This window comes from Myiozetetes cayanensis, unplaced genomic scaffold (genome assembly GCF_022539395.1).
Source record: "Myiozetetes cayanensis isolate MyiCay16 unplaced genomic scaffold, myiCay2020 scf19, whole genome shotgun sequence".
NCBI classification, from domain to species: Eukaryota; Metazoa; Chordata; class Aves; order Passeriformes; family Tyrannidae; genus Myiozetetes; species Myiozetetes cayanensis.
Window position 1 is genome coordinate 5,091,060 of NW_026087400.1, and position 18,679 is coordinate 5,109,738.

An 18,679-nucleotide genomic window follows, 5' to 3' on the forward strand; every position below is an offset into this window, starting at 1 on the left:
GTGCTTTGCAATTTTTCTTTCAGTGTGGGTGGAAGGAGCTGAAAGTGTTTCAATGAAATCATCTTAAAGAGAGAGAGTAAGGTACTTCACCTGGCTTCAAGGTGTATGTTTGCCTCTTCAAAAGTCTTGAGAGGAAATGCTTTACTCAAAATTCTGCTGTTAGTTTCTGTGCAGCAGCCTCTGCTTTTCCAGCTATATAAAATTAAGCAGTTCAGTATTTCTCCAAGTACCACCAGCACTTCATCTTCAGGGAAGCCTGTGATCCCCCACCCTTCACAAATCCCTCCATTGTACAACAGAAGCAACCACAGCTCAGCTTAGATTTGACAGGCAGAAACAAAACACGGGAACAGCAAAGACAGTTACCAGGGAGGTGATGGCTTTGGGAAAAGGAGGGAGATTGGTAGCCTAATCAAAACACACTTGCTATGCAGCCTTTCTGCAGAGGCATATGACAGGATATTTTACAACCCAACTGCTTCACATACAAAGCGTTAATGAAAAAAATCTTATTTGCTTTCACCAAAGGCAAGGCTGGGGGAGGACGAGTGAGTGCACCACCCTTAATGACCAGATCTGTCTGCCACCGTTGAGTTTGGAACAAATCTTCTTACAAAAGTGATTTTCATACTGTTCTAAATTCAGTGGAACAAAATATGTATTTTTACACTAAAGAAAACTGATCAAAGTGGCATTTAATAATATTTGTTAAAGTGGTTATCTAACAAAAATGGGTTAACAAAAGCCCATTCATTAGTAGTCACCAAATAAGACACTTCTCATGCATATGACAAAAGTTCATTCGTGTACTGAGACGTCTGTTTACTGTGTACAATATTTCCATAAATTATAATATGTTTCACAGCCCCTACCATTCAAGAATATTTCAAACAGATTATATATTATATTTGTATATGCAAACTATTTTATATACACTAATATAAAGATCCTTAGAAGTACCAATATCACTACCTTTATGCTTTCTCTAAAATGCATAGCTTTCGAATATCTTCTTGCAGTTACCAAAAACTTTACAGATTAAAGCTGCTTATCAATGTGGCATGTTCATAAAAACAAAGTGAAATAGTTCTAGACTAATTTTATATTAAACCCCCTTAAAAAACGTGTTTATTTTTTAATGGAAAAAAACCCAACAAGCTAGTGAAAATTCAAGTAAATCTACACTCAATCACTGCCCAAATATTCTATGGAATTAACTTAGCGTTCTAGGAGTACAGTGAACTTCTCACCCAGGGCTGTAATACTGCATTTCTCATGGAGAAAAATGCTAGTCATGCCACAAAACCGCACCACTTTCCACTTCACCCGGGAGAAGCTTGACATGAGACTCGACAACACAAAAGTGTCAGAACAGAGGAAAAGCTGATCAGTTCTATGTGAAGGAATGAGAGCTATTCCAGTTTTGTTTCTGCAGTTTGTTATTAAACAAGGTTACGTTAACCATACAGTTTCTCACAAACTAAAAGTTATACATGGTTTTCAGACATCAACCGACTTCAAAAAGAAAAAAAAAAATTAAAAATAAAAAACCAAAACAACCAAACCCACAACTGTTAAAAGTTTGGTGTTAGAATAACCAGCCTGGGTGAAGGAAAGCCAGGCTGCTGCTGTAGTTGGGGGGCTACTGATAAGCTTGTTTGTTACATATAAACTTTAAGACCTCCATACCACAAATGCCTCAAAGTGGAGAACAGAACGATCAATAAGCAATGGGAACAAACGATTTTGTTGCATCCATCATCTCGCTTAACCTTGGTGCTCTGCATCTCTCATAGCTGCTTAACAAACAATGGCTTCCCCCAAAAAAATAGCTACACAAGTAAACAGTGTTCACAGTAATGCAATCAGTAACAGGTTTTGTTAGTTCCCTTAAGCCAGGTGTATCTGCAAAGCTTTATACAGTTTAATGCGTTAAGTATTCCAGTAAAATTAAGTGAAAACTAAGTTTCATTCTACAGGGTAATACCTACCATACAAGACTAGATTATGTACAGTATGGGACTGGTGTGACAACTGCCAGTGTCTCATGATGTTAAGCTGTTTCACTCATCAGCTCGCTCTTTGCTCAGCAAAACTTGATATACAGACCTAAAAATCTAGAGATAGATTTGGCAAGATTAGTGCTTCCCACCACTGGGTACAAACCAGTGTGCAGCGCTGCCATCAGTCGACCAGAACATCCCATACCCAGAAGATTACAATTTGCTGACTTGAAAGTCTGGACTTCACATGGAAAACATTAAAACTATAATTCTAACTGGAGTGAGGACAGTCAGTAAACGAATACAGACGAAGATGAACTGCATCTCTTCAGAAAGGTATGGAAGAAGTGAGAAAACGGAAATTTCTGGTATTAGACAGCCCTGCTCTGCTCAGCTCAAGGCATAAATACAGCCCAAGTAGCTCTAAAACTACAATTCAGCAAGCATGAAGGCAGATCCTGCACAAGATGATGCATCAGAGGCTTCAACAAGCATCTCTCCCCACCACTTGATTTCCCAACACAAGTCTTTCATCCTACAGACATCCAGTGGCCTTCAAAGCTGTATCAGCCACCTGGAACCACTGCAGTGTCTACAACTGCAAATGTGACATGTGGGGGAAAGGCCCCTGTTAACAAAAACCCTCCAACGCCTCTGGGGCCATTTTGGTCATTCATGAAAATTAAGAAAAACAAACTTATTTCCATCAATACTCCTCCTGAAAAGATGGGTCACTGATCCATTATGAACATAGCTCTCACCATATAAAGCACCAAGAAGTCAGAAACAAGGAAGAAAAAAACCCAAAAACCTAAAGTCCTTAAATTATGATTTACAAGTCTGTACACTATTTCCTAAGCAAAATGTTGACCTTACTGCGAAGTTTATAGATGAAAACTTGACCAGTTACTTTTAAGGGGAATGTATATCTGGCTATAACTTACAGGTAGAAAATATTCACTGTTCTATATACACATTTCAAACAGGAGACAGTTAAACTGAACCGAACAGTTGCCAATATAACTCCATATTAACTCACTGGCCACTAAACTAGGCATCAGCAGCCAATTAGAAAGCTTGAGTTCTGTACTTTTAAAAATGCTATTTTTCCTGTCCTGTTTAATTGGTTTTTTTAAAAATGTATTATAGTGCATAGCCTAAGTCAGACTTTCAAAGAGATACAGCGCCTTTCAATGCAGTTTTTGCAGCATTTAAAAGGGACTTTTCTCCCTTCAAATTAGATGTTCATTGAAAAATCTGAATTGAGTGCTGTACTGTAGTAAAAATATTTCAGTCACAGACTGATATAAATGTATACTGTGCAGTACTAAGATTGTTTGATGTCCATCTGCACACATTTTACTTGGGCTCTTCGATCGTCCCCTTGCTGAGGTCTGTCATTTTGGGGTATTTCACTTTCTTCTGGTCCAGCTCATTCTGAGCCCACAGTAGTAGTTTCAGTAATTTCGCCAACTTGGGTGTTGATTCACGATTTTCATAGTCTAGAACAGCTTGATTAACCTCACTCCACACCTGGAAAAGAAATACTGGAGTTCAGTGATAAGTCTTCCTAAGATTAACACTGCTAAAGTCACGCAGACACTGAGAAGATCACACCTAGGGTGTTATTTCCTCAGAAATGGTCAGGACAAAGCTCCACAGACTATGAGCCTGCAGAAAAGAGGGAAGAGAGCCAAGCAGTTGAATATATTTTGAATATGTAACACCAGTTTTTTTCTGTCGCTCAAGAAACCCTTCTTTTGCAAACCGCTACATGTGCCTTCTGTAAGCATTTCAAAACCATTTGGACCTTACTTTCATAACACAGGAATAAAAGACATCAATTCCCTTTGAGAAAGCACTACCTTCTGCCGCTGCATCATGTTAAGCAAGTCTCCAAACGGTGACTCCTCGGGATTATCAAAGGCAAGCAGGGCCAGCGTGCGCTCCATTTCTGTCAGGCATTCCCTGCTCTCCTCCCCTTGTTCTGCTAATTGGGTCTGAGCAAATTCCAGAGCTGCCTCCGTCTCGCGCTGCCGAATCAGTTCAATCAAGTGCTGTTGCTACGCGCGAGAGACAGGGAAGCAACATTAGCCACACAAATTAACAAATCCTCACTATTTCAAGAGTGCATGGTTGAGACATTAGTGTGTAATTTGAGACAAACACTAATCCTTAATTTGACAGTTTGAGGTCAATTCTCAATGTGTGAGACAAGGAACAGCAACTTGTCTGCGAAAATCTACTGAAAAAGGGAACCCAGTGCTTTTGAGTAACAGGATTTGAAAAGATGGGTTACTACAGGAACTAGCAAGAATTCAGACTAACAGTAAGTGGAAGTTGGTAACTCATAGGCCACAGCTGCTGTTACAAGTTTTCAAGTTAATAACTGCATATGAATGTTCCTGCACCGTGCCACAAAGTTTCCTATCACTACAAAACAAGGCCAGGAATACCTGAAATTGCATCCATGTTCAGTCACACACCTCTTAACATACTCTTAAATTTAAATCTTCACTACTTTCTCCACTCTCTCTAAAACGAAGATAGTTTGCCACCTGTCCTTACCTGCAAGTGAAAGTAGAGATATCTGTTTGTATCCAGCAGTTCTGGATGGAGGCTGTTTATCAATGCAATGGCTTCCTGGATCTGTCCTTTCAATATCATCTCGCGGATCTTTATTCTTTCATCCAGAGTCTCTAAATCAACACTGGGTTCAATTCCAGACTCCATCCGGAATTTCTCTGCTGCTTCTTTAAAGCCCTCTGAAAAAGAAACAGTTTTACCCATAAAATCTGCTTTATGAAACACTTTGAAAGAAAACCCACCAGCTTAGATGAAAATATTTGAGTGTTGCTTGTGCACTTTGGGGTTTAAAGATTAATCTGGAATTCTGAAAAATTCTTTATTTAAGAAGGCATTTATCCAACACAGACTTAAGAGTAAATGCCTAATTCATTCTGAACTCATGTGTCCTCATCCTCCAAGGATGTAACTTGTAGTTTGATACTTCTTAACTCGAGAGCCTATTTTATACTTAAATCAAGCACTGTACTTCTTGCAAAACAGGACTGTTAAAATCACATTTGGTTTTGCTTCACCTTCACCCAAACTCCAGATCTGTTTACAGAAATCTGGCAGTTTTACTGAGAAGAAAATAGACAAGAGAAATGAATTTTGCTTCTCACACTCTATTTCTTTTAACACTCTAACATCTATTTTAAACCCCTAAATGCTTTTAGACCCAAAACTGACTTACACCACCCACTATGATGCTCTTCCTTTAACCCAGAGGCTTCACCTCCACCCCAGCGTAAACAGGGGTGTAGATGGATACAAACACCTCCGCCCTAGCACAGCTTCCTGGGAATTAGGCATGCAGCCTAATTGCCAGGGACAATTCCCAAGGGGTTTCGAGTGTTCCAAGTTAGGCCAGGTGCTGAAGGGGTTAATATTCTGGTCTCAAACTATTTTAACAGTTCCCTTTTAGAGTTTACCTTCCCACACAGTTAAAACTTGCTTCTGATAGTTGTTCTGTCCAGCTTTCAGACTGTTACTTACCAACAGCAACTTTTCCTGAGCTCTGTTTTTAATGGCACAAAAAGGGACATCCCAGAGAAGCAGGTCATGTTTATTTACAGCACTGCAGAACCCACTTTGTTTTCTCTTTCTTTTAGCAAAGAGTTCAGGTTTGTAAATGTCATTTCTATTCCACAGAATCTGAATCTTTGTCAGCTTCCAGCTAAGAGAACACCAGAGTAGTTGGACTTTGCCAAGAGAAGCCAAGAACAATCAACTGATTTCTTAAAGCCCTTAATTCCCCTCCATCTAGTGCCATATTTAGCCCAATCTGAATGATAAAATAAGTGACACATATTGAAGAGCCTCCAAGCATCACCACTCATTTTTACCTGTGACAAGGTAGTTCATGATAAGGCGGTTCATGTCTGCTCTCTGGATATGCAAGTTATTAAGTTTTTCCATCCATTCATCTTTCGTGATTTCATCAGGTTTTTCTGCATAACTCATCCTGGACTCTAACTACAAGAAAAGAAAAGCATCTCATTTAACGTGATTCAAGAAGAAATGTGTTTAATGTGTGTAAGAACTGTGTTACTGTCCTTTTCAGAGCTTTCTATGAGCTCTTTTAAATTAATAATCCAAAAGGGAGTCTTTTATCTCAAACCACAGGTTTACATTTTTCTCCTCCTCGCTCCTTCCCTCTTTCACATCTATTTACCAGGCTCTAAAAGCTGCTTTCAGCAACCTCAGAATAAAAAATTCAAATATCATCTCCTTGTACTTACTCTTAAACCCACTCCACATAAATCTTGCTTAGAACTTACACAGGACCCACAGCATCACCGTGTGAAACAAATGAATCAGAGTTTGACAGCCAGCCAGAAAGACTGTGACAAACACGTAAAGCAACGCCTATGTAAACAGTATTTGCTTTAAATTATCACCAAACCTGGGAAAGCTCCATACATTGCAGAGCTACAAAACTGTCCACGATACCTTACCCAATTAACGAATGAACACACAACCAGCTCTGCTTCGCTGCCCCAAAAAGTTCTCCTGTCAACGCTACTGAAACGATACCTCCTGGCGTTCTTCTCGGCAATACTTTTGTTTAGATTCGCACGCAAAGCACTTCACCAAAGGCCCATTTAACGATTTCTACCTCCAACAAGTCACGACCACAGGGCAGCGACAGGGGGAGGAGAAGCGGCAACAACAACAGCAACAGGCACCGCCACCCTCTCAGACGAGATCACCCTCTCCGCAGAGCGGCAGCGCGACCCCTCCATCGCCTCCTCCGCCGCTTCCGACAGGTTCTCCCTTCCCCAGCTCCTGATCTCGGACAGCCGGGGCAGGACCCGCCCCGGGGGGGCCGCGATCGCTGCCGGCCCCCAACCACGCTGGGGGAACGGCGCTCCCGCCGCTCCGCTCCGCGCCACCACTGCTGCTGCTGCTGCTGCTGCTGCTGCCGCGGCGCGACCCCCGCCCGCTGGGGTCCCCGGGGCTGCCCCTCCGCTCCGGCCCGGCCCGGCCCTCCGCGAGTCCGGGCCACGGGAGCGCTGGGCCGCGCTGGCCACAGGCCCGGCGCCTCGGGAGGGTGAGGGGCAGGGTGAGGGCAGGGCAGGGTGAGGTGAGGGGCAGGGCAGGGCCGCGCTCCCCCGGCCCCCCCGCCGCCATCTCATCCCATCTCATCCCGTCCCGTCCCGTCTCACCGGGGCCGCTCGCACGCACGAACGCGGGGCCTCCGCCGCCTCCGCCGGGCCGCAGGCGCGCGCGGGCTCTCGCGAGAGCCGCGGCTCGGCGGCCAATCAGCGCGCGGGAAGCGCGGGGCGAGGACGCGGCACCACCGAGTCCGGGCCCGGGTACCACAGAGACGGCGGCGCCGCGGGGCGGAGCGGCCCCCGGGCGGCGGGGACGGGGCCGCCTCCATCCCGGGGAGCCGCTCCAGGCGCGGCCCCGCTCCAGCAGCCGAGGCTGAGGCTGCTCCGCTCCGTGCTCGGCGCGGGGTGCGGCGGCGGCTCCTGCGCGGACACGGCGCGGTCCGTCCGCCGGGGAGAGGCTCCCTGCGGGCACGGCCTGCGTTACCCGTGTGCGGCCCCGCCGCGTTCCGAGCTGGTAACGGTGGGCTGAGGGCTCGCATCGGAGATCTCCGTCAAAGGCGTAGCGGCTGCTGAGGAGCTGATGAACCCGCCGCGGGTTTGTGAGTCACTCTGCAGAAAAGGCGCTGCTGCCAAAACGGGCTGTTTCACCCGCTGCGCAGAGGCCAATCCGCGCGCAGAGGCGACGTGTGTGATTTATTTACAGCTCCGCACAGAAACGGGTGCTGGGTGGCAAATCCACAAAGCCAGCACGCCGACTATCACAACTTTATAGTATTTACACATTTTAGCAAACAAAGGAATTGGTTGTCCACTGGGTACAAGTTACACAATTATTAATTAATTTTCTGTCTTCTGTTTGTTAATGAGTCACTTGTCATGCTAATTAGTGCAATGCTTATCCTTCTCATCTTTTGGGTCAGTGGGTTTCTTGGGTCAATGGTCACGATCTGCCCCTGTCGGAATTACCTTTTACCCACTTGGAGCTGGTTCAGCACAGTTGCTGAGTTGGCTTTATCAGTTTCTTCTTTATCCTGGGAATTCTGCCAGGTGTCCTTGTGGCCCGTAAATTCTGCATTCTTTGTGTCCACTGTCCCTGGTATATCCTTCCCAGGCTTTGTTAACCTCCCCGCAGGTCTGAGATCACTAAAGCAGGTCATGCCCTAAAGCTTAACAAGGCAATTCTATCAGCAAGTCGTTTGTCTTTCTAACACCTGGACTTGTTTGCTGCTCTGTGTTTCATGGATTAAATCTCCTTGTTGTTTCCTAGGCTTGAAAGTATTCAAAGATCAAACATCAAAGAACATCCTTTCTTAAGAAAACTACATCGTCCATGTTTTGCAACACCTGGATTTGTAAATTTAAAGGGAGAATAAACTCAAAATACACATTTTTATGTGTGAAATGCTGCAAATGATACCCCTCAGGAAAATGCAAGTGAGTTTTGGAAGCTGGGCTTTATTGCACAATCACAAAAACAAAGAGTGAAAAACGCACAACTGTGTCACATAGACTAGGATTCCTAGGATTCACCTTCATTACAGTTGTGCTTACATTGAAACTGAGAAAACCTACAATGTAATAAAATTAATCACAGACTATCTTCTGTTTTTTCCTGGCTGCTGAAACTGGCTCACCAGAACAGTCAGTGAGGAAGAAGTGAGGGAAGGGATGAGCCATAAAATAAGCATTATATTTATAATTTAAGGGCTTTGCACCCAGTGGTGATGTCTTAGTGTCTGTCACAAGGTTTTATGGGTCACAGGTAAAACGCGATGTGTGAGACACTATATAAGGCAAATTTTTAGAAAACCAAAGCTTTAAAAAACATTAAGTTAGGGAAGCCCAATGGATAAATAAATAAAGGTGTGTCAGCTGTAGAGGAAAGTCTCAGTGTACAGACTGCCCAATAGCAGGAAAGGTTTTGGAAGGCAGTGGAAAGAAGTTGTAAGCAGTTAGTGCTGAGGGATTTGTAGGTGTCTCAGCATAAGCTCCTCCAGTGCCTAAGAAGGAGAGACAGGTAAGGTGCTTATTAGACGGTTTTAGAAGCTGATTGATAATCATTAATCCCTGCTAGGATTTCCCAGCAGAGTTTTCAGTTCAAACCACTTGCAAACTACCATCATGTTATAGCAGAGGAAGCCTAAACTGAAACAAAACTCACATTATATTGATCTCAAAAAAACCCTCCTTCTGCTTGCTGCCAGGACAGTGTAAATTCAGACCAGTAACCCAGGAGTAAGTTTCCCAAATTAAAGGAAATTAGGCTCTATCAGGAAAGTAATTAGGAAGTGAACAAGGCAGGGAAAGAACTGAGGTGCTGATTGTGAAGGTGACAAGTGTTTAGTCAGCAAAGGAAGATTCTCCAACCTGGGCTTTAACACAGCACTCGATAGAATCCTGTAATTCTATAGAATTATTATGAAGTATGTTTGTCTCCTCGTGTTTTTATTCCTAAATCCATCTCGTTAAGCACTACACCTGTCTGGAATCCAACTGAAATCCACGTTACCAACCCATGAGGGAAAACATGCAGGATTGGAGTCAAAATCTCACACCTCCAGCTGCCTAAAGGCTCTTTGGGTGCCCAATTCAGGAGTGGCTTTGGGTGTCTCCTGTGGCCCTCAGAGTCCACGAGGTGTGGGTGTTTTTGGGTGCCAATGTCCCAAAAGGTGACAGACGGAACAAAACATGTACATGGGAGTTCACTCTCTGCAGCAATTTATAGATCTTGGATCCTGGAGAGTGGTTTGGGTAGTTTAACCACAGTTAACGGCCTTTCCTGGGAGGGCTCCATGCCTTGGATTGGCAGATGCAGAGAACGTTCCCTCCCAGCAATCCACAACTTGGATCCAGAGGAAAGCGTTGCAGCGGTAATTTGCCGTTTGGTTTTCTAAAACGGATAGAGGAGAATAGGAAACCCAAAGCAAACCCCAGTGGAGTGAGCACAGCTGCCGTGAGCAGGTGGGTTCTGCAGCAGCTCCACTGCCACGGTCACGCCGTGAGGGAGTTCACTGTGAGCGGACGCCCCTTGGCACTGATAAAACCGTGTGGTTTTGCTCCGGGCCGCGCACCCTCACGTGTAATGACTTAGAGCTGGGGAGGTGAAATCAGGCCGCGTTTGCCGTAAGAGAACCGGGAGCGGCTGTGAGGGGAGCGGGCCGGGTCTTCCGCTCTCGGCAGTGACCGCTGAACGGCACCGTGGGGAGCAGCAGCGCTCCGGGCTGAGGAACAGGGCTCCGAGGGTGAGGGACAGCGCTCCGAGGGGCCGGGGCTGAGGAATAGGGCTCTGAGGGTGAGGGACAGCGCTCCGAGGGGCCGGGGCTAAGAGGCCGCCGCTCTCCCGCCCGGGTCCTCCGGGAGCCGCGCGCCAGGGGCGGCGCTCTGGGCCCCGCGCCGCCATCTCGGTGTCGGCGGGGGCGGAGCGGCCACGCCCGGCGCTGCCGCGGTTCGAGGAGGAAATGGCGGCGCGGCTCGGCTGAGACCCGCGGCGGCGGCAGCGAGACCTCCATCCCCTGTCCACGGTCAGTGAGGGAGGGAGGCGGGTGGGGAAGTAGCGGGACGGGAGGGTAGGGGACGAGCGGGGCTGCTGCGGCGGCGGTGGCGGGGAGGTCGCGGGAGAGGCGGCGCGGCCGCCTTTGGGTTCGCTATAAAATGGAGGCGGGCGGGCGGGCGGCCTGGGGTGGGGGGGGCTCTGAAGGGACGAGCGGGGCCCGGCCCGGCCCGGCCCGGGGGAAGCGGCGGCTCCGCGCGGGTTCGCTGGGGAAGCCTTTGGGTGGCGGGGCTGGAGCTGGGGCGGAGCGGGCGCTCCCCGGGCGGAGCGGGCTGAGGGCGGCTCCTCCATCTTGGGGCCAAGGAGAGCGGAGCGGAGGCCGCGTGTGCTCGGAGCCCGCCGCGGCCAAGCTGACCCCGAGGAGCTGCTCCGGGAGGGCCCCACCGGCTGTACCCGCCGCTCCCGGGCGGTTCTCCGGGCCGGGGAGGGGCAGCGCCCTTGGGGACCCAGAAACCCAACCGAGCCCGGCCGAGACCGATCTGGGCCGGAGGAGGAGGGGGGGAGGCTGAACCTGACCTGCCCTGGGGAGATGTTTGTTCTTCCTCGGCACCTCCTTATGGGTGAGTTAAACACGAGGAGTTGAACTTTATCGTGTTCTGCTGACTATTTTTTTCTTCAGGGGGTGGGGTGTTGAAAAAAGAGGGGGTGAATATTTAGACAGTGGGAATTGTGAGCTTGCTTTAAATATTTAATAAGTTTATTCTCAACAACAATCCTCTATCTCTGGCACTAATGTATTTAAATGACATTAATGTGCTTAAATACTGTCTCTTGGAGGGGATGGTAGTTTAGAGCTGCTATTTGGCTTTGCCAAAGCCATTCTTTAATGGCGACCAAATTTTGTTTCATACAGTTAAATAGCTTTTAGCTTATATCTAAAAGTGATAGCAGTGTTTTAGCTGTGAAAAATCTTACCATCTGAGCTTCTCATTTCGTAATGTGTTATAAAATGAGTGTGTGTTACACTCTCCCTTCAGTTTTAATGTTCAGTACTTCGAAACAGTGTAACATGGTGTTTTTCTTGCGTGGGCTTTTCTTTCCAGGAACTTCAGGGAGACAAGAAATGCTGATTCTTTTTATTTAACTCAAAAGGATGTATATAGCATTCCTAAATTTCCTGTTTTGTTTTGTTTTGGTTTTTTTTCTAGATAATAAGAGTTGAGATTTTTTGCAGAAATAGCTCTTTTGAATACTTAGTCATCAAAGCCTTTTTAAGTAAATTCTTTGGCAGCTGATATTCAACCATATTTTGCCGTTTTTATGAAGGCTTTTTCACTTTTTAGTCTTTCTGTTTTTCTCAGTCTTCTTGTACTTGTAATTTGAATTAGTTTAGCTTCAGCTGTCTTGGTGCTACTTCTACAAACAAAATTTGCCAGCTGTTTAAGCAATTTAACTGCTGGTCAATGAAAAATGATGTGTAGTTACTGTACAAGTGCAGCACATACTGTGTTAATGGTAACAGATATTTTAGGTTGTGCTCCACTTTTATGTATGCCAGCTGCTTGTTATCATTCCATGACATTTGGAACTTTCTATAGGAATAAATATAGAAGTAAGCCCAAAATAGCTGTTCAGTTAGGCCTGAAATTTTTTCCCTTGTCAGTTCCAGAAACATGTCACACATAAAGGTGTTTTAATGCATTTTGGTGGAAGGATAAAGGCTTGTGTAGGCCTCCAGCCTCCTTTGAGGCTGCAAGATCCCAGTGATTTACAAATCAAATAATTGGTATTTTCAAGACTAGCCTGTGAATAATTTCTTTTACCAAGTTTTTGTGTTGTTTGTTTCTTTAAGGGCTATTTTAGTTGATATCTGTTGGTATGCAAATGAAGGCTTTGCTCTGCTGCAAATATATGTACACTGCAGAAATGTCTACAGATTTTAAAACTGTTGAAATATTAAATAACAATATAAACTATATAAAATAACATTTAAATATAGTATAATTATAGTAATATATTTTATTAAATTCCATATAGTTTATTATCTATTATATTTAGATATAACAATATATTAAATATATAAAATATAGTATAATGTATAATTATAATGTATAATAACATAAATAATAATATAAACTAATAGATATATACAATATAAACTATAGAATATATATATATAATAGACCCAGTGCTTCATAGGGTGTGTTTCATGTAACTAAGAGATGTCTTTTGAGTTAAAAAACCAAACAACACCAAACCCCTGAAACTTCCCAAAGTAATGCAAATAGAATCAAGTCTAGGTTAGTAAATAAAATTGAATAAATACTTTTTCAGTGTCTGGTGGACTCAGTAAAAGCCAGTGTTTGTTCTACTTAATCCAGCTTCACTGCTAAGATTTTCTGGCAGTCGATCACATTATTTGTTTCTGGGTTAAGATAGTAATTGTCTTTATAGCTGTAACTTGCAGTGATGGGATTTTATTTCTGTACAGCCTGAAACTTAACTAGAGATATTAATGGGAGAGGAAGGGCAAGGATTGTAGGGGTTGGGCTGAGAGTTACAGAATGGAACTGATAGAAGAAGGAGGGCCTGTACTTGTCAAGAGCAAGATGAGATGGTTTCAGTTGACAGAAGTGGTGGTGTCTGTCTGCACTGTTTTGTTTTCTCTGGTGCACTTTCTCTTGTAGTGCTACAAATAGCAGGGCAGTGGTAGGAGGTTTAATATAAGTGAGATTTACCCAAGAACTGGTTCCTGTTTGTGCAGTCGAGCCTGTGTCCTCACAGGGGAATCTGCAGTCAGCTGCCAGTTAACACTTGCAGGGTTGGACTGCTCTGCAGTTTTTATCTGCACTGCTTCCGAGACAAGGGGATACTTCACAGTTGTGATAACTATGATGGTCTCAAGACCACTGGTAGGCTTTTAGGTTGAAAAACTTAAATTTCCAGTTAGGGAGCTAAACCACACAGATTAAATGTCCATTATGTGTGTTCTCCCAGTAAACCCCAATCAAAACTGGAAACTCAACTGTGCATACTGCATCTTCCATAACATAATCAGAGTGCTGTAATTGCCATGTTTCACCAAATTTTGAAGAACTTAATTTGTGTTTTACTTTGCTTAACGAGGTCATTTTATGAACTAAGAATAAAAATGATAGCTGGTCTCAGAGGTTATATTTTAGCTCCCTTTTTGCAAATGAAATAAGGGGGGACAAGTGTAAAACCACATAACTTTGTTTTCTTCAACAGCTTTATTGATAGGGTCAGAAATGATAAATTATTTCAAAGTAAACAAGCTGTGGGATGAGAAAGAGTTAAACTGTAAGGTTCTTGGATTTAGCTGTTGGGATTATAGCTGAGTGTTCCTAACAGCCCTGATAAAGAACAAACTGCCTTGGTGGAGCAATGCCAGAGGGTGTGAATCTCCTTCCCAAAGAACAGGCTTTTGTGGGCATTTGCTGAAGAGATCAAGTTCAGTAGCAGAAATTGAACAGTAGGTAAATAAATAGTATGTTTTTGCTAAATATTTTCATTCAAGGTGATGGAAAATGAGTGGTAAAGATATTTACCCAATCAGAGGCAGTTTTATTGTCTAAACTTGCAACCATAGGTAGTAAGATTGGTGAGTACTGGGGCCTGGTAGAAGGTTTTTTGTACAGAGATGGTCATGCTTGGTTTTTAAATCTAAGCTTTTGACCATGGAAAGCCACCTTCATTGCTCTTTAATCTGTATAAAATGGAAAAAGAAACCAGCAGAGCTCTCTTTGCTGCCTTGATTCTGCTCACAACTTTCCCTGATGAGCAAAATCCATTTGTTACCTGATTTTTGCTTCTGCTCTTCAGACCCTGAGAGCGGAAGTAAACTTGACCCAAAAATTCAATTTTAATTTGGTTTTGGGTAAATTTTCATTGTTAGGGCAGGTGTGGGATTATCTTACTCAGGAGGATGTGAATAAAGGCTTCAGAAGGTATTGTAGGAGTAGTAAAACAGAGTTCTCTCCCCAGCTACTGACACAGAACTGTGCTGGCAAAACCTCTCCTGCCCACACAGATACCTTAGAATCTGTTTGCTAATGTAACTTTTTCTTTCAAGGAATTTGAGTGAATTTCCAAGTCTTTTTGTCCCCCCTGAGATGAGCTGATTCCTGCTTGGAGGGGCCTGTGCCAGAGTGGGAAGGAGCTGTGGTTCTGTGTGCAGCTGCACTGGGGTGGTGCTCACCTGCCCCATCCTGCAAACAGCACACACAGGTAAAAGTACAGTTTTGCAGGTGTAATTGCACCGATATGAGGCACTTAAACCAGCAGGGCTCTGTTGATTAGGGATTGTAGCCCTTAACGTTCCTGACTCGGGCAGCTGGGACAGGAACATCTGTAGTATAGATATGACCTGTTACTAAATAACATGTTTGCCAGATTTCTGATGGGCCTGCTGCCAAAGCGCCTTGAGTGTTTCCATGAAAATTGCTGTTTAGCTGAACTTAACTGAGAACTTCAGTCTGATTCAAAGAAGCAGTTTTTGCTACTTATCCAGAATAAAATACTGCTCTAATACCTAGTGCTGTTCTAATTCTACTGCAGGATCTGCCCAGTGGTTCATCCCTTCTTTCCTTGATTTTTTTCCCTGACTGTTCTGGTCCTTCGTGCTGCAATCTGAAATAAGAGGGTTTTTAAAAAAATATTTTGCTTGGGAAGGTAATTTTGTGGCCTGAAAGACATCAAAATAAACTTCAGTGCGTGTATTTTGTTTTACATAAACCAGGGAGCTGTTCTGTGTTTTTGCTTGGAGCATTTGCTCATTGTCTTTGCTCTTTAACTGCTCCTGTGCCCAGTCTGTGTGTGCTGATAATCTGATAATCTGCTGCTGTGCACACACATTAAATTCATCACTTCCAGGAGGTCCCACATTCACTGCAGGAATCCCTGTCCTGTGCCTGCACAGATTCCCATCCTGAGGCAATGGCCTTTTTATGAGGCTTCCATAAGGTAAGTGAACAACCTGACAGAAACCATGGAAAGTATGAAGGTGTTTTTAGTTTCAGACACACAGCAGAGAGGGTTTATAATAATGTGTGACTAAAGACATATTCATTTGGAAAGGTCAATTTGTTTATTATTACAAGTACAACAACCAAGTGAATGTGTCTGTTCTTTTTAAGGGAAACTGTTTCTTCTTGAAATTTTCTTATTTTAAAAAGGAAGCTGCCAAGTTGGTTTGCTGTAAAGTTCTTTTGTTAATTTAGGAAAGTACTGATCCTGGGAAATGTACAAATTTATTGAATCTCATTTTTCATGAGAGAAGAATCTGGAAGAAAATTGGTAATTTGTCTGCATCTTTGGATATTTAAAGAAAGGAAGTACTTAATGTTCACATTTTAAATCTCATCAGTTGATTGTTGTCAGCACCATGTATTGTTAGTATCTGCTGTCATGTAAATGCACTTACTGGGCTCTCAGAGATTTCTTGAAAAAATGTCAGACTCAGCAAGGGGGTCTCAACAGATGTGTAGAAACCTCTGAATTAAATTTTTTCTCCAGCCCCATCTGGAGATCTGATCACCTTGGCGTGCTCAGGTGTCTCTGAGGAGCTTTTCCCTCCATGGTGTGGGTACATCACACCCCTTCTTTCCACCACCCTCAAAGGGTGCAGAGTCTTTGTCCTCTGGTTCCACCACTTATATCCTGGAGCAACGTGATCTCCCAGGCTAATCCATTCGGTTCTTTTCCATTACTTTGGGAGGAACTTGATGGCTACTGCCCAACACTGAAAAATGAGGCTTTACAAGGACTAGAACCAGTCTCTGTAAGAGGTGAGGGCAGAAGCAGCAGGTCTGGGTGCGTGTGAGGTGTGGGACTGTACTGTGGGTGTCTGTGGTGCCATCCCTGTCAAATTAATACCGTGTTGTGTCTGTGCATCAGAGGATGAAATACTGTTCTGATGGTAAAAACTACCTTAAAAGCAGATCTTGGTGATACTTTGTCTTAACTTGGCTGTAGCACTTTTCCTATTTGCCTGGAATTGTTCCTGCTTCCTGCAGTTTAAAAAGGGTGCACTTCCTCAAATTCCTAAAATGAGGCTGGGTTGTTCCTGAGGAACATGGCTGTATTACTGCGTTGGGTGTTGCTTGATCTGCATCTTGCAAATTTAAAAGCTTGTTAATTTTTTTAAATGGGAATAATTTATCAACTCTAGAATAGGAAAGAATGAACTGCCACTTCTGCGTTGTTAGTATTGTGGGTAGATGAGGTGGTAGCTTTGTTTGTAGTCTTGGAATTAATTTAGTGTGTTTAATGATAGCGAAGCACTTACAGAAAAGTGTTACAAGTTTTGAAGCGTTATTTCTTTTTGGTTTTATTCTTCTAGGTCTAACTATAAACATTGAAATACTTTGATTTTATGCAACTTTTATTTTAAATATGATCTTTCAAATGTAAACTTCTGGCATAAAATTTTTCTATTTGCCAGAGATGCCTGGACTTTTGACCTTGAACTGCAACCTGTCTACAGCAGTCAAGTAGTGAGATAGTAAATTATTTGGAGCGCAGGGGAGGAGTTTGGGATCACAACAGTTTTCTTCTCTCTCAATATCCAGAGTTAAGTGCAGGGTCATAGTCCTAAAGCTTTTCAACTCTCCTTGCCTCTCTTGTTGCAAGGTTCCCATTTCACAACTGTTTGAAGGCGTTTCCCTTCTTTGATAAGATACTTAAATGGGTAAGCAGTGGATACATTTTATATGAAAGTGAAAGCCCACATGGCAGTCGTTCTGAGGTATCTGATTTCCTCTTGCTTTCCACGCAAGTCGAGTTGTCTGTTCTTGGACCTTTCATGGCCGAGCAGAGGAGGGAGCACCCCCAGCGCTGTGTGCACGTGGCTGTCCCCAGTGCCAGGGCAGGTCCTGTTTGTTCCCTGCTGCTCTCGGGGTCAGTGCCTTGCACCTTCTGTCCACGGACCCACTGGAACTGCTTGTTCATGTGCACAGTAGGTGTTGCCCTACTGGCATCCTTTGGGCTGCTTTTGTAGTGCTTGTTGATTTAAGGGATTAATTTTGTTCCTGCTTAGCAGAAAGTGCAGGTTTCCCAGCTGTCACTTTTGACAAATAGGGATGCAAAGTAATTCTCAATGGGATCAGTCTTCTGAGTGGGAATGCATCAGCTAAGCCATGCCAGCATTTCTTTTATTTGCATCAGAAGTTATGTTCTTTTACGAGTTCTCAGACAAGAATTTTTTTTTGTGTGATATTGCTATTTTTTCTTATTAAGAATTGTTTAACACTTAAAGGAGCCTATCATAGACCAAGCCCAGTGCCTCTTTTACAGGGAATTAAGTCAGCAGACAGTGTAAACTGTGGTTAGAATAGCTGTTGCATCATTCTGGAAAGGATGCTTTCTGCCCTGTTCACAACATCCTGTGGTTTCCTTAAGAAACCTATCCTGGATATTTGGGTTTTAGCCAAATACCTTGCATGTCAAATCTTCTGATTCTGAAGAAATTGACTGGAAAAGTGTAACTAAAGGCCAGTTACAAGTCATGCTAATTGAAGCTGGTATCCCAAATGCTGGCCTAGACTAGATTTTTGTCAGGACATAGAAATGAAACTTATCACTGATGAATGATACATACCTTGAATACCTGGAATGTGTAAGATTGTTATGCTTTGAATTTCTTTGCAGATGCAAAGAGCATTCTGTCTTCTCACTAACCCTCATGTTCAGAACTTTATATTGTCTGCTGTGCCTGTTTTTTCTACCCTGGCCATTGAATTTCCATAATGTATCTAAACCCAGTAACTGGCAGCCTTGGTATGAAAGTATTCATGAGATATTTCAAAATCAGAAACATCCTGTGGAGTTGTTAGTTTTCTCAGTCCCTACTCACACTAATAGATGTCAGATATTAATCATTTGGACTAAGGTATTCATGCAAGGGGCTGGTATAATCTCTAATGAGATACCAGAGTTGGTGCAGGTTACAGCAAATTGACTGAGTGTTGAAGAGCCCTGACATCCAAGATCAGGGGATAAGGTGCAACCTGTTTTATTACCTGACTGTGACAGTGAGAATTGGC

The 18,679-nt window shown here is 43.8% G+C and overlaps 2 protein-coding genes across 4 annotated transcripts in view; one reads left to right on the top strand and one right to left on the bottom strand.

The window, feature by feature from the left end:
* Positions 1–678: 678 nt before the first annotated feature.
* GID8 (GID complex subunit 8 homolog) lies at positions 679–7,699 on the bottom strand. 2 transcript variants are annotated; one of them, XM_050313881.1, is made up of 5 exons: positions 7,611–7,699; positions 5,915–6,044; positions 4,572–4,768; positions 3,869–4,066; positions 679–3,536 (listed from the first exon to the last, which is right to left on the bottom strand). In XM_050313881.1, exons 2-5 carry the CDS (start codon positions 6,030–6,032, stop codon positions 3,363–3,365), a joined length of 687 nt encoding a protein of 228 aa, XP_050169838.1. In that variant the 5' UTR covers positions 6,033–6,044; positions 7,611–7,699; the 3' UTR covers positions 679–3,362. The 2 variants fall into 2 exon arrangements, with proteins under 2 accessions (XP_050169838.1, XP_050169836.1); XM_050313879.1 differs by lacking the exon at positions 7,611–7,699 and adding an exon at positions 7,238–7,310.
* Positions 7,700–10,525: 2,826 nt separating this feature from the next.
* DIDO1 (death inducer-obliterator 1) overlaps positions 10,526–18,679 on the top strand; it is a 46,242-nt gene continuing 38,088 nt past the window's right edge. For both annotated transcript variants that reach the window (XM_050313441.1, XM_050313444.1), the window contains exon 1: positions 10,526–10,647. The gene's annotated coding sequence lies outside the window, so the exon portion shown is untranslated. The remainder of the gene's footprint in view (positions 10,648–18,679) is intronic.